The sequence below is a fragment of the Macrotis lagotis genome, chromosome 7, assembly GCF_037893015.1.
Source record: "Macrotis lagotis isolate mMagLag1 chromosome 7, bilby.v1.9.chrom.fasta, whole genome shotgun sequence".
NCBI classification, from domain to species: domain Eukaryota; kingdom Metazoa; phylum Chordata; class Mammalia; order Peramelemorphia; family Peramelidae; genus Macrotis; species Macrotis lagotis.
The window spans coordinates 82,625,834-82,639,116 of record NC_133664.1 but is presented as its reverse complement, the minus strand read 5'-3'; the positions used below and the strand labels follow the sequence as shown (position 1 = coordinate 82,639,116).

At 35.3% G+C, this 13,283-nt stretch overlaps 1 protein-coding gene across 5 annotated transcripts in view; it reads right to left on the bottom strand.

Annotated features, from left to right (window-relative positions):
- Positions 1 to 13,283, bottom strand: part of LARP4B (La ribonucleoprotein 4B) — a 259,367-nt gene that overhangs the window by 24,494 nt on the left and 221,590 nt on the right. For all 5 annotated transcript variants that reach the window (XM_074193227.1, XM_074193226.1, XM_074193225.1 and 2 more), the window contains 4 exons: positions 8,685 to 8,791; positions 7,604 to 7,855; positions 6,864 to 6,909; positions 2,370 to 2,534 (listed from right to left, as the gene is read on the bottom strand). In XM_074193227.1, the coding sequence (XP_074049328.1) occupies positions 2,370 to 2,534; positions 6,864 to 6,909; positions 7,604 to 7,855; positions 8,685 to 8,791 (570 nt within the window). The remainder of the gene's footprint in view (positions 1 to 2,369; positions 2,535 to 6,863; positions 6,910 to 7,603; positions 7,856 to 8,684; positions 8,792 to 13,283) is intronic.

The window sequence follows — 13,283 nt, the reverse complement described above, 5'->3', positions numbered from 1 at the left end:
GACCTCTGCTTCTAGGATATTTGGACAATTTTCCTGTAGGAATTCTTTAAAAATGATGTCCAGTCTCTTTTCCTGATCATTACTTTCAGGCATCCCAATAATTTTTAAATTATCTTTCCTGAATCTGTTTTCCATATCAGTTGTTTTTTTCAATGAGATGTTACATTTTCTTCTAACTTTATAGTCTTTGGTTTTGAAGTATTGTGTCTTGATTCCTTGTAAAGTCAGCAGCTTCCCTCCTTTCCATTCTACAGTTGAAGGATTTGTTTTCCTCAGAGAGCTTTCTTAATTTCTTTTTGCATCTGCCTAATTCTGCTTCTTAAAGCATTCTTCTCCTCAATATCTTTTTGAACTGTTTATCCATTTGACCTATGCTGCTTTTTAACATGCTATTTTCTTCAGCATTTATTTTTGGATCTCCCTGACTAAGCTGCTGACTTCATTTTCATGTTTTTCCTGCATCTCTCATTTCTTTTCCCAATTTTTCTTCTATCTCCCTCACTTGATTTTCAAAATCTTTTCTGAGCTCTGTCATAGCCTGAGCCCAATTTCCATTTTTTCTTGGAGTCTTTAGATGCAAGAGCTTGTACTTCCTCATCTTTAGATTGAGTATTTTGATCCTTCTTGGGATCAAAGACAATGTATTTCTCAATGGCATTCCTCTTTTTTCTGTTTATTCATTTCCCCAGCCTGTGCTTGGTCTTGGGGTGCTTCCTGAGCTTTTGAATATTATTGGGAGAACCCTCCACAACATCTCCGTGTGTGAAGCTCTGTCTTCCCTCCTGGTCTATGAATGACCAAATGTGCACTCCTCTGCTACGGGGCTGCTGTTCTATGGGGGGCCTAGGCTGTGATCAGGATCTGAATGTGGTCAGAGCCCCACAGTCCTGTTCTAGGTACAAAGGACAGACCTCGGAAGTCTCTCTCCACTCCCCTACCTAGGCTGAGCACTCAAGCCTAGGGGCTCCTGGTTACCAACTCTGCCTGTTTCACTTTCCTGGATCTGGGCTGCCCAGGCCAAGCTACTCACTGAGTGCCCTGAGGGCTGGGCTTCACATACTCGCTCTGTCAGAGGTCTCCCACTGATTTTCCAAGTTGTGCCTGGTGCTCCCCGGGGTGTAGATCAGGAAACTGCTCCCACTGTCATGAGCTGCAGCTCCCAGTGCTCTGGGGCTGCCTACTGGAGGCTGAAGTTCCTTCACTCTGGCAGTTGCCCCTCTAACCCCCGTAGAGCAGAGCCTTTCTCAGTCTTTTCCAGGTTACCTAGGGCTGGAGAATTACCTCACTGGATCCCTCTGTGGGTTCTCTCAAAGATTTAGTTAGAGTCCTTACTTTGTAAGTTTTGAAATATTAGAAAGAGCACCTAAGAGAAGATCTTCTCCTGTCGCCATCTTGGCTCTGTTGACATAACTTGTTATAATGAGAACTCAATTGAGATTATGCAACAAATTTGTAGCTGACTCAAACAAGCATTGTTTCATGATTTTGTGCAGCTTCATTTGATAAGAATAGGGGTAGAGTTGGATGGTTGAATGATACAAGTCTGGAGTTTGGCAGCCTAAGCAGCAAAGGAGGCAAAGTAACCTCAGTTTAAAAGGTTAATACATAGCTGAAGTGGATCATCAAGGTTTAGAGACAGGGAAGGAAATGAAGGTGAGCCAGTGCAATGTGAAGGCTTGGCACAACCCAATATGGCACAGAATCAAAGGTCATCGTCATGCCTCAATTAAGCAAAGGAAGATGGTAATACTGCCTTCCCTAAAACCCTAAAGTACAGATTTACAGAAGGCAGGAAGACCAAGGGTAGCTACAACCTGGGAAAATCCAGATGGTAGGTAGGAGCTGAGAATTTGGGGTGAGCCCAAATCCAAAAGGGATGTGTTATGGATCCAAGGCTAAATCTCAATCTTATTCCTAGATGTTTCCTGAGGAAGAGAAACAAGCATATTAGTGTCCACTGGGAGACACTATGAAAGAAGGAATTTACAGTGAAGACAGGTATAAAAACAGTGTATTTCAGATACATTTTGTTTTGGTACTTGATGTTGTAAATGAGACATTTTAGAATGCAAAATTTAGAGCTAGAAGGTGGTGCAGAGGTCAATTTACTAGAGGAGGTTGAGGCCCAAAGAAATAAACCAACCCAGATCTTTCCAACCTAAGGCCAACCCTCCATTTACCTGTTTATTGTTGCTGGGGTATAAGCCACAGCATTGGGTTGGAAATACTTCCATTGTTTTTCCCTCTATTTCATTTAGTGACATAAAAATCTAATATGCTTTCATTATTTTACAAGCACATTTTCAAGAATGGAGAGAAAATTCAAAGTATTTATAAATTTTCCCTCTTTTATAATACATATTACTTACTCTTTCTTTTGATGTTCCCATTACCATATTAGTCAACCTGTTCTCAAATAAATCCTCTGTCTTCAAATTGCCTGCAGCTCCAGGTAAAGGTGGAAAACTAGACAAGCCTAATTCAAAGCTAGGAGATGGAGGTTTTGGTGGTGTTGGAGATTGAGTCTGACTTCTCTGTAACAAACAACAAAGTTAACATTTAATGGAGGAAAAATACTCACAACACTCACAGACAGTTGAATGGGGCCACTATGGCAAAATATATTTAAAAAATCTCAATAGTTTAATACCTTGAGCTTTCCATTCAAATTAAATCAATACCCTAATCCTTAAACAACATGCTGAAAGATTTTCCACATTGAGCTCCTTGAGAGCAAGGACTGGTTTGGTCTTGCCTTTCTTCATGTTCCTAGCACAGGGACTAGGTGCTTGTTGGTTTAATCTTGATCACAGCTGAAAACTAGGAAATAAGTATACAAAAGAGAACAAAAGAGAACTTGCAAGAGGTCAAAATATGTACAAAAGCCTAAGTAGCAAAAAGGTCCTTTAAATTCAGATTGCTCTCATTTTAGATAAACTCAGTAATATAATTTCTTAATTGACAGTAGATGAAAAAGAAAAATTTTCTCTACTCTTTCACTGGAAGTGGGGCAGAGGTACAATTTTGTATGCAAATTTAAAAATAAGGTCAATGGGTTGGGGAATCTGGCTTAACAATTTTATCACAGGGAAGGTCAAGTAGATATAAGGCATTGCTGATTAATGTATGAAGCACAAAAAGGGCATCAAAATAATAAAGACAAAAATCATTTGAGCAAAGACAAAAAGTTATTTAAAAAATTCACAAGAACTGAAATAGCAGTGTAGTTCTGGAACTATGAGTGAATGAACACATGTTTCAATAACATCTGAAGTAATTACTTTATTAAAGTATAATAACTGAGGTACATATTAAGAATTCAGTCATTGAAAAGCTAAACTGTGTTCAATTATATCCTTCAAATGATTTGTAATTTTTTATGCAAGTTCAAAATCTCAGCTAAAAACAGGATATTTATTTTTTAGGATATCAATATACTTGTTTTATATACCAGCAATTGGCACAGTGACTGGCATGCTGAAAGTACTTGGATATTGTTATCTACTTTAATGGATCAAAGACAGATTTGAAGCTGTCAAAGTCTTCAGTCTGGGAAACAAAGAACAGAAAGGAAAAATTATAAATATAGGAGGGGAATTGGTCAGCTGGGCTAACCCAGATTTTACTCAGAAAGAACATGAAAAAGCTAGCAAACATCAGAAATTTCTAAGAATAAGGATCTTTCTAATCAAGGAAAAGACATTTAAGATTTAGGAATAAAATCTAGCTAAGGAATGGAAAAATCAAACCCTAAAAAGCAAAAAACCACTAAACATGTTTAGACATAAGCTTATACTTCAATGATGGTAAATGTTCATTTGTGCTTACAAAAATTATTTTATTTAGTCACGTGATAGACCAAATACTATTAGCCAGAAGAGGGCAATGTGGTACAGAAGAAGTAACTGTATTCACAGTTAGATGACTGAGTTAAAAACTATCATAAATGTGACTAGTGAAGATTCTGACATTTTTCTAAAACAGCCTCTAAAAACAGGCTTGGGTATCATTTCTATAAGCCTGATGATATCATATCACCTTTTTTTATTCATTACCTTAGGAACTCATTTTTACTGAATAAAAATCTGATATACAATATTCTAGAACACACAAAATCAGATGAGTTTTTTATAGGATCAGATTTAAAATTAGTGATCTCAGAGGTTATCTTAGTCAATCCTTTCATTTTCATGGCCTTCAATGTTTTAGTGAGTCATGGTCAATAACCTGAGACTGAAAGGCTTTGCCAATGGAATACAATTTCCAGCAGGCTCTACCAGGCTGGAAATGCTTTAAGTATAAGCTTAGGGGATGGCTACAAATGACCTGCCAAGATCTGTCTAGAGAATCTCAGTCATCAGGCTCTCTGCTAAGTAATGAAATTTTTGAACTCATGTCAGACATTACCTCTACCCAGGGGCAGGCCTATATTATCTCATGCCCATACTACGTAGAATATCATTGCAATATTCAGCTGAATGACTTCTCTGCAGCATATACTCTCCTCACTCTAGTTCATTCTTCATTCAGCTGTCAAACTGAATTTCCTAAAGCACAAACCTGACTCAACAGTTTCTTTCTTACTGCCCCCCCCCCCAAACCCATGGCTCCAAAGTGATTCCAAGATCAAATATAAAATTCTCACTTTGGCTTTTAAAATTGTCCATAATTAGGCCTCTTCCTATCCTCCCAGTCTTATTTTCTGAGACTCAATTATACTGGCTCCCATGCTGTTGTTCCTTATACTAGACAATTCACTGCCTGACTTTAGGCATTTTTACCTGGTCTTCCACTCTCAATCCTTACCTCTGGTCTCCTAACTTTCCTGATTTCCTTTATGTTTCCTTCTACAGTCCCACCTTCTACAAGTGGACAATCCTAATCATTGATCATGACTGTGCCTTCCCTTTCCTGATTACTTTAAATTTATCTTGTGTATAACTTGTTTAGACATAATTGTTTGTATTTAGTCTAAACCATTAGACTGTTGTTGATTTGAGAGCAAGGACTAGGCTTGGCTTTTTTTTGGGGGGGTGGGGGGAGAATGAAGAGTGAACTTTTTTGCTCATCATCAGTGCAGTAGTTGGCACATAATAAACAATTAAGGAATACTTATTGACTGACTGACAGACCTTTAGCTAAACTGTACAAAAGATACTAAGAAATTTTGAAAATGTTCTTTTGAGTTCTTTTAGTTAAGAGATACTTAAACAGGGGTTAATTTGCATACTTCAAAAAAGCTAAGGTGTTTTGTGTTCTTGATATTACCTACTATAATATCCCAAACTCAGTCTAAACTAAGGAAATAGTAAGTTTCTTAAGTTGTTATAACCCCAAGAATAATCATGTGGTGGTAAGATTAGTTTTCAAACAACATACAATCACCTTTCTTGTCATGAATAAACTAGGAGATATTTAAGCAGCCTTAACATAAGTTCAGGCACAAAGTTAAAATGACAGCAAACTACATTCTAAATCATCATGGCTAGTACTTCACAAAATCCTTAATGGTTTTCAAAATATTTTAGGGGAACAGATTAACTCTGCTTTCATCAAATCAGTTCTTTCCACAAAATACTTAACAATATCTTCCCTCCTCCCAAATAAATAAGAGATCTTCCATGTACCCTGAAACTGTTACCAGTCTATATTTCTCAGTAACGTTTATACTCTACTCTGTATTGTATTTATCTGTGTATTTCTTACTCTTTTCTACTCAACTGTAAAATGCTTCAAAATCAAGAGCAATATATTGGTCACCTTTGAATATCTTAGTCTAGCAAGGTGGCTGCTCAAAAAAATATCAACTGAACATACACAGCATATTAAAAAGCAGAGGCACCAACTTGTCAAAAAAGTCCCTAAAGTCAAAACTATGGTTTTTCTGGTGCAAATATGGCTATGAGAGGTAGAGAAGTTGTGAGACAGGAAGGCTGAGCAATGCAGAACTGACACTTTCAAATTATGCTAAAGAAGACTTTTGAGAGTCAGCAAAAGGCTAAATCAGTCAATAGTAAAATAACAGGGTTGGACAGGGTCAGTGCTCTATCCACTACACCACTTAGCTGCCCTGGAAAAATTTTTAAAAATTTTTATAAGAATTTGAAATAATTTTAAATTTATTTAAGAACAGAGAATGGGGGGGGGGGGAGAATTCCAGTTACCAAACTACTTTTTTCTCTACTAAAATGAACTGACAGGAGGGACAGGTGATTTTTTTTAAATGAATTTATGGAACAAGAAAAAATATTTCTGAATTTAAGGAAAAAAACTGCTCCTCACACTTCACATCCATCAATGATAACTCACATTGGTAGTAATGTAAACTACGACAAAATTGTGAGTACTTATCAGTTGTTTACCAGAAAACTTGCTTATATACTTATCTAAAGGTAAGGGCTAAAACATTTATACCATGTAAAAAAACTTTTTTTTTTTTTTTAAGGTTTTTGCAAGGCAAATGGGGTTAAGTGGCTTGCCCAAGGCCACACAGCTAGGTTATTATTAAGTGTCTGAGCCTGGATTTGAACCCCAGTACTCCCGACTCCAGGGCTGGTGCATTATCCATTACGCCACCTAGCTGCCCCTAAAAACACTTTTAAAAAATAAAAAGCTAGAAACTATTTAGCAACAATACTTTAACTACTCCAAATTATCTCCTACTTTTCCTGAGTGACTAATTGTTAATTGTGTTTATCTTATTCGATGTTTGTAAGATTGATGCTTACCCTGCAGGAAATCTAGGAAGTAAACACACTTTCTTAGAAAGTTTTGTTCATATGGTTTGGTTATAATTAGGCTTTCATGCTTTCAAGACCAAACATAAAAAAAACTAAAAAGAATAGTTATAAATGTTTACTCACTGTAAACTTGTCATCTCTTTTTTTTCGAAAGCCATAGGAATTTTTCCTGAGGAAAAAAACAATCAATCATTAAAATTATAACCTTGGGGAAAAAAACTTGCTTCCCAAATACAGATTAAAAAAAAAACCCATACTTCAGCCTCACTTGTTTTTTTCAAATTTTCAAAACAAAGACTACTTTAGATTATAAACTATTTTTTTAAAAAATGTGTGATAGAAAGGCACCTGTCAAAAAAAAAAGTCTATTTCCGTGTAAAATCTCTCTGGGACTAGAAATGATGAATTATGTATGACAAAGACAGGGGCTAGAAGGTGGCTGACTGAGAGATATGTGAAAGTCAGGCAAAGTGTACACAGAAAGTTAAGGGGGAAAGTTCATTGCAAATGAATTTCTGCTAAACAGTAAAAAAGGTAAGGAACAAAGAAGGCAGCAAAGAATAAGTATATGTGTTCTTTGAAGTCACCCAATTCTTCAGAGAAGAACAGCTATGCTTCAAAGTTGATTAAGTTCTTCCATCATGGCAATTTGGTAGCACAAGAGGGATAAGCTCCCTGGTACAGTAGCTCCCAAGATATAATGAATGGCCAATACAAATGATTGTTAATGATGTAGTACTACTGTAACACGAATTACATCCCTTGTATTGAGCTATGATTGAAAGTTAAAATTAAAAGATATTTCTGGATTTAAAAAAATTCACACTATAAAGTTATTCTTTTATTAATTCCATATAACTTACCTTCCTCTACCTAAAACTGAAGAGGATTCAAGATTATTCGGTTCCATTCGCCCAATTCCAATATCCCTCTTGGCATAAGTTGAAGTGTTTTGCATTCGTGTTCTGTTCTGTCCTGGTTGCCTTGTCTGTGGACTTCGGACACCATTAATCAAGCGGTCAGCAGAGAAATTAAATATGGTGGGACTTTCTAATAGTCCAGGTCTTCTATCTGCAGTAGGTAGCGTATGTCGCAGATGTGATTTACTAGGATTCCTGCAAATTTATTTGTATATATCTTTAATTATCATAAAAATCCTATTAAGAAATCTTGTCAAGACAATTCAAATGTATCTCAAATAAAACCTAACAGTTAAATATAGCTAATAATTATCTTTCTTAAGGGTAGTGCATTTTTTACTTGGGAAAAAAAAAATCAAACCACAAAATGGCTCATTTCCCCTCTAATCCATCTAAAAAAATTTCATATCACATTTTATGATTCCTTTAATTCAGTTTCATTATCAAGGCATTTGTCTAAAAGTGAAATCTGTTCATCAAGTCACTGCTGTAAAGTACCACCATTTAGAAAGGTACGTAACATATCCTTTGCATGCATATGAATATAAATTATTAAAATAATATTTATCTAACTGAAAAAGTTCATTTCTCTATGGAATAGTGTCCTGCTTAAACAATTTTGATTATTTTTGATTATAATTTCTGGTATATAAAAGATACTTAGGATGATCTTCAAAACAAGAAATATCTTAACTGTGAAAAATTTGTACTCATTTATCCAACATTAAAGTTGTGCATTTACCTTTTAAGTTGAGGTTTCTATTTCAAAGAATAAACATAGATATATCTTACAGGATTTCTGAAATCAAACTTTCTACTCTAAGTATACAAATATACAAAAAAGAATAAATTCAATTTAATTCAATTTTTTTTAAGTGCTTACTATATGTCAGGTGCTCGGAAGAAAAAGACAAAAAAGTGCAGTAATTCCTGCCATTAAAAAGCTAATATTCAACTGGGGCAAGAGAGAGGACAGAGAGTGGTGAAAGAGAGGAAGAAAAAATACTTGAGTCTTTTTGCTTACCTGTTTCTAGGAGAATACTGTCTGAGTGAAGTCAGAGGAGATGCTGCAGGTTTGAAGGTGGGAGATGTAAACCCATTGATAAATCCAGTATTTGGAAATGGTGTTACCTAGATGTGGGGGTGGGAATGAAGGGGTGTGTGTGTGTGTGTGTGTGTGTGTGTGTGTGTGTGTATGTGTGTAAAGGTAGAAAGGAAGAGGTAGAAATCAGAAACCAAAACAATCTGTTAATATAATTATTTAATATTTTAAGTATTAAGATAATTTGTTGTTCCACATCTCAATATCATGTCTTAATCTTATCAAATAAGCTAGAAAATGAGTTATCTCAAAAAAAGTCTAATAACTGCATATAAACTGACATGATTTGAATATTACTCTGGTATCTCTAATACTGTTAGCATTTTACATCCAGTTCCCAAAACCAGGCATGTATTTTTTCTTACATGCTTGCTTTGGTCCAAATTGTATTTCCATATATTTCCCCACACATATTTCCATACATATTTCTTAAATGAATAATCAAAGAATCAGACTTCAAAAAGGGACACTATGGATAGAAAGAACATTGGCTCTGTATTCAGAGAATTTGGTTTAATCCTGCCTCCTGATGTCTACTACCTATGAGACCTTACCAAATCATTTAAATCATCAGGACCTCAGCTTCTTCTTCTTCTTCTTCTTTTTTTTTAGGTTTTTGCAAGGCAATGGGGTTAAGTGGCTTGCCCAAGGCCACACAGCTAGGTAATTATTAAGTGTCTGAAGCTGGATTTGAACTCAGGTACTCCTGACTCCAGGGCCAATGCTCTATCCACTGCGCCACCTAACTGCCCTGGACCTCAGCTTCCTAATCTGTAAAAAGGTAGTTAACCTTCTTCATTTTACAGTTGTAGAAAGGGGAAAAGAATTGCCTGAGGAACAGGGCTTATTACTGAAAAAAAAAAAAAAACATTACTGGAACATAACTTTCCTATTTCCAGTCAGGATTCTTACAATTAAACATAATGATCTATAATCTATGTTCTTTAACTATTTATAATCTATGTTTCTTATACAGCATATTTTTGAACTTCTAGCCAACTATGCTAAAACACTCCCCAAAATTGTTCAAATAGGTTCTGATTTTTTTTTCAAAAGAAAAACTAAAATGAAAAGAACTGAGTGATAGCTGTGATTTCACCTGACTTTTGTTTCTGTTGTTGCTGTTTTTAAGTTATGAAAATGAGCTTTGTTGAAGAGAAAGAAAGCTATACTTGAAGAAAATCAGAAGGCACTGAAAATATATCCTATTAAGTACTAAACAAAATATAGAAAAAATAAAAAAATCTGCAACCAACTGACTTTTCCCATTGAAGTAATCAAAGGAATTGACAAAGAAACAAAAAAAAATTTTGTTCGAAAAATTCATACAAAGTTGTTAATTAAAGATGCATTTAATATCTCTCCTTTTATGCATTTGTTTGCTAGGTGTTAATGACCTAAAACTTGTTTTTATAAAAGTGTCATTCATAGCTGAGAAACATGTATAATTTTTTCTTTTCTTTCCATAATCTTATAACCAGAATACAGATTTCTCTATTAAAAGTTCTTATGAGTATGTCTAGAATAAGAATAACCTTAGTTTCTCTAAATAACTAAAGTGCTCTATGCTTTTTCTTAAGACATAATTTTAATGTAATAAGCATTTTCTTCACAATATATTAACATGACAATTATGACTGATCAAAGTATAAGAAATGTCATTTCACTAGACATATTTTTTGTTGGAGAATTTAAGATTTTTAAAGAATAATTTGTTGAGGATAATAGATAATAAATATTAATGTAAAGTATCTTGGGTTTAATTAAGAGCCCTCTTAAATCAAGTGATAATAGTTTGAGGAAGAGGGAAAGAGAAAAAAAATTTTCACAGTAAAGCAAAGATGGCTGATTATCAAAAACAGTCATGTCCTCAACACTACAACTCCACAAAGAGCCTGAAAATGCACCCAAGTGAGTCTCTTCAGGGAATCACATTTCCAGTTCAGGTCAACAAAGGAGAACAGAGAATTATGTAGATAATTCCAGGGTAACAGGATGTGCCCCAGGGCAAGAGGAGGTCCCCAAACCTTGTGAAGAATGCTGAAACAGGTGCCAAGCTGCACTCTGCCACCCAAGCCTGAGTCCCAGATCACTGCAGCTGACTTAAGCAAGGATCTGTATGTGGACAGATTCCCAACGCAAGGTTGGGAGCAGGGTTAGATTTAAGCTGTATCTTGAGCTAGAAATATGTTCAGAAATAAATAGAAGCCTTAGGGTTCTAAACTCCAGGAGCCTGGGGGAGGGGTGGGGCTTCTCCCCCACAGCTTCCTGGCCAGTCTGAAGCATAGAGAAGAATGACCAGGCACAATGGTAGACCAAAGAGGTCCAGTAGGCAGATAATGGCTCAGGTCAGCAGTAGTCTACTGGAACTTCCAACCAGAAGGAAGTTCACAGGTGAATTACTCAGGTAGTGATCACACTTTACATTGAGGAACTCTAAAAGTTAATAGATCTTCAGCTTAAGTTGTTACTGAGAATAAGGAATAATAAAAGACTCAACACAAGAAGAAACTGGTAAAAAGATACAAAAAGGCAAAAACTCCTCTCTGATATTCACTCAAAAAGCGTGCAAAGTCTGGCTCTTTAACACAAAATCCAAAATAAAGAAGTAAACTTGTAAAATGAGCAAATAACAAAAATTCTACCATAAATCCCTGGTAACAGGATGCTCAAGAGGAAAACTCAGAAGAAAATGACTCCATACAACTTGAGCACAATAGAAAGAAGAATTTATGTTAGAGATGAAATAAGAATTAAAAAGAAAAAAGCTAAAAATGATTTCGCTATAGAAGAAAAGATTTGGAAAGTGAATGAAGAGCCTGGTATGAGTTATTATAAAACTTCATCCCAAAACAACAAAATTTCAGAAAATTAAAATTGACCAAATAGAAGTTAAAGACTACACAGCAAGAAACATTAAGACAAAGGATTAAAAATATAAAAGATATAACAACTCAAAGCAGAAGTCAGGAAAACAGATTAAGCAGAAACAATGTAAGAATCATTAGACTACCTGAAATGGCATAACTCCTAAAGCCTAGACATCAAAGTTCAAGTGAACATATCACTACTGACAAGGTCTGCAAGATGTGGATAGGTAGGTCCCATGAACAATTATCATTCCTTAATTATCAGAGGGGGTGGTTACTAGTATCATAATCCACTAAAAATAACCAATTATATTGTCCTCACCTTCATAATGCTGTCTCCCCTATATCCAGTCACATTGTCTTGCTCATCTACTCAACTCTACATTCCCTAAAACTATATTACAGTTGATGAACCCTTTCTAAGGAGACACATTTGGTCACTGAGAGAAGCCACTGTCTCAATTTACTGGTTTCTGTTAGCTTAGTTAATCAACTGATTATGTTTAGACCATTTTCTCTCAGTTTACTTTAATTTTCAAAGGTAGCACAAGATATCATGAAAGAAAAAAGTCCTATCTACAATAACTAAAAGGGAAAATGAAAATAGGAAGAATTCATCAGTCATTTCCAGAAAGAAACCCCAAAATAAAAATTACTAGGAGTATTACAACTGAAACACAAAACTTCTAGGTCAAAAAAAAAAAAATTCCAAGGAGCAAGAACTAAGAATTTAGAATATGATATCTTGTATTTATTTATTTATTTTTATTTGGGGCAATAGGGTTAAGTGACTCGTCCAAGATCACACAGCTAGGCAATTATATGTCTGAAGCCAGATTTGAACTCAGGTACTAATGACTCCCAGGCCAGTGCTCTATCCACTGCACCACCTAGCTGACCCTAGAATATGATATTCTAGAAGACAAAGGATAACCATGATTCACCCACCAAAACTGAATGCAGTTCTACAGAAGAATAAAGGGATAGTTAATAAAATAAGACTTCCAAACATTACTGATGAAGACAAGGATGAAGTAGAAACTCTGAAATGTGAACACTGGGAGTCAAGAGGAACAATCTTAAGAGATTGATTAAACAAGGACAGTCTGTTTATATTTTAAGATGAGAAGGAAACCTGTGTCCCTCAGAATTCTATCCTTAGGGGTCAGAGAGAGAATGAATGCATCAAAGAAGAGAAGAATATACACAGTACAATCTAGGAAATAGATTTAACTAAACAGGGAAAAGGGAGGAGAAAAGGGATAATAAGAAGTGGATAAAGAAGTTGGATTTCAAAAATAGACCGAGGAAACAAAGACCAAAGACTATTACCTTTAATTTAAAGAAAAAACTGTTATCTTGTTATATAATTTTGCTATCTCTTATACTTTATTTTCCTTCCTTAAGGATATGATTTCTCTCCCATCACATTCAACTTAGATCAATGAATACAATGTAAAGACTAAACAGAATGCCTTCTGTGTGGTGGTGTGGGGGGGGGGGGGAGAGAGATTAGGGGAAAAATTGCAAAATTCAAAATAAAAAAAAAATAGGCTGAGGAAAAGAGAAGAGGGTCAGGAAGCATTTAACACCAAACCTAAAAAAGGTACTGAATACAAATTTTTGTCATCATTCTCCTCTTAAAAAAGAG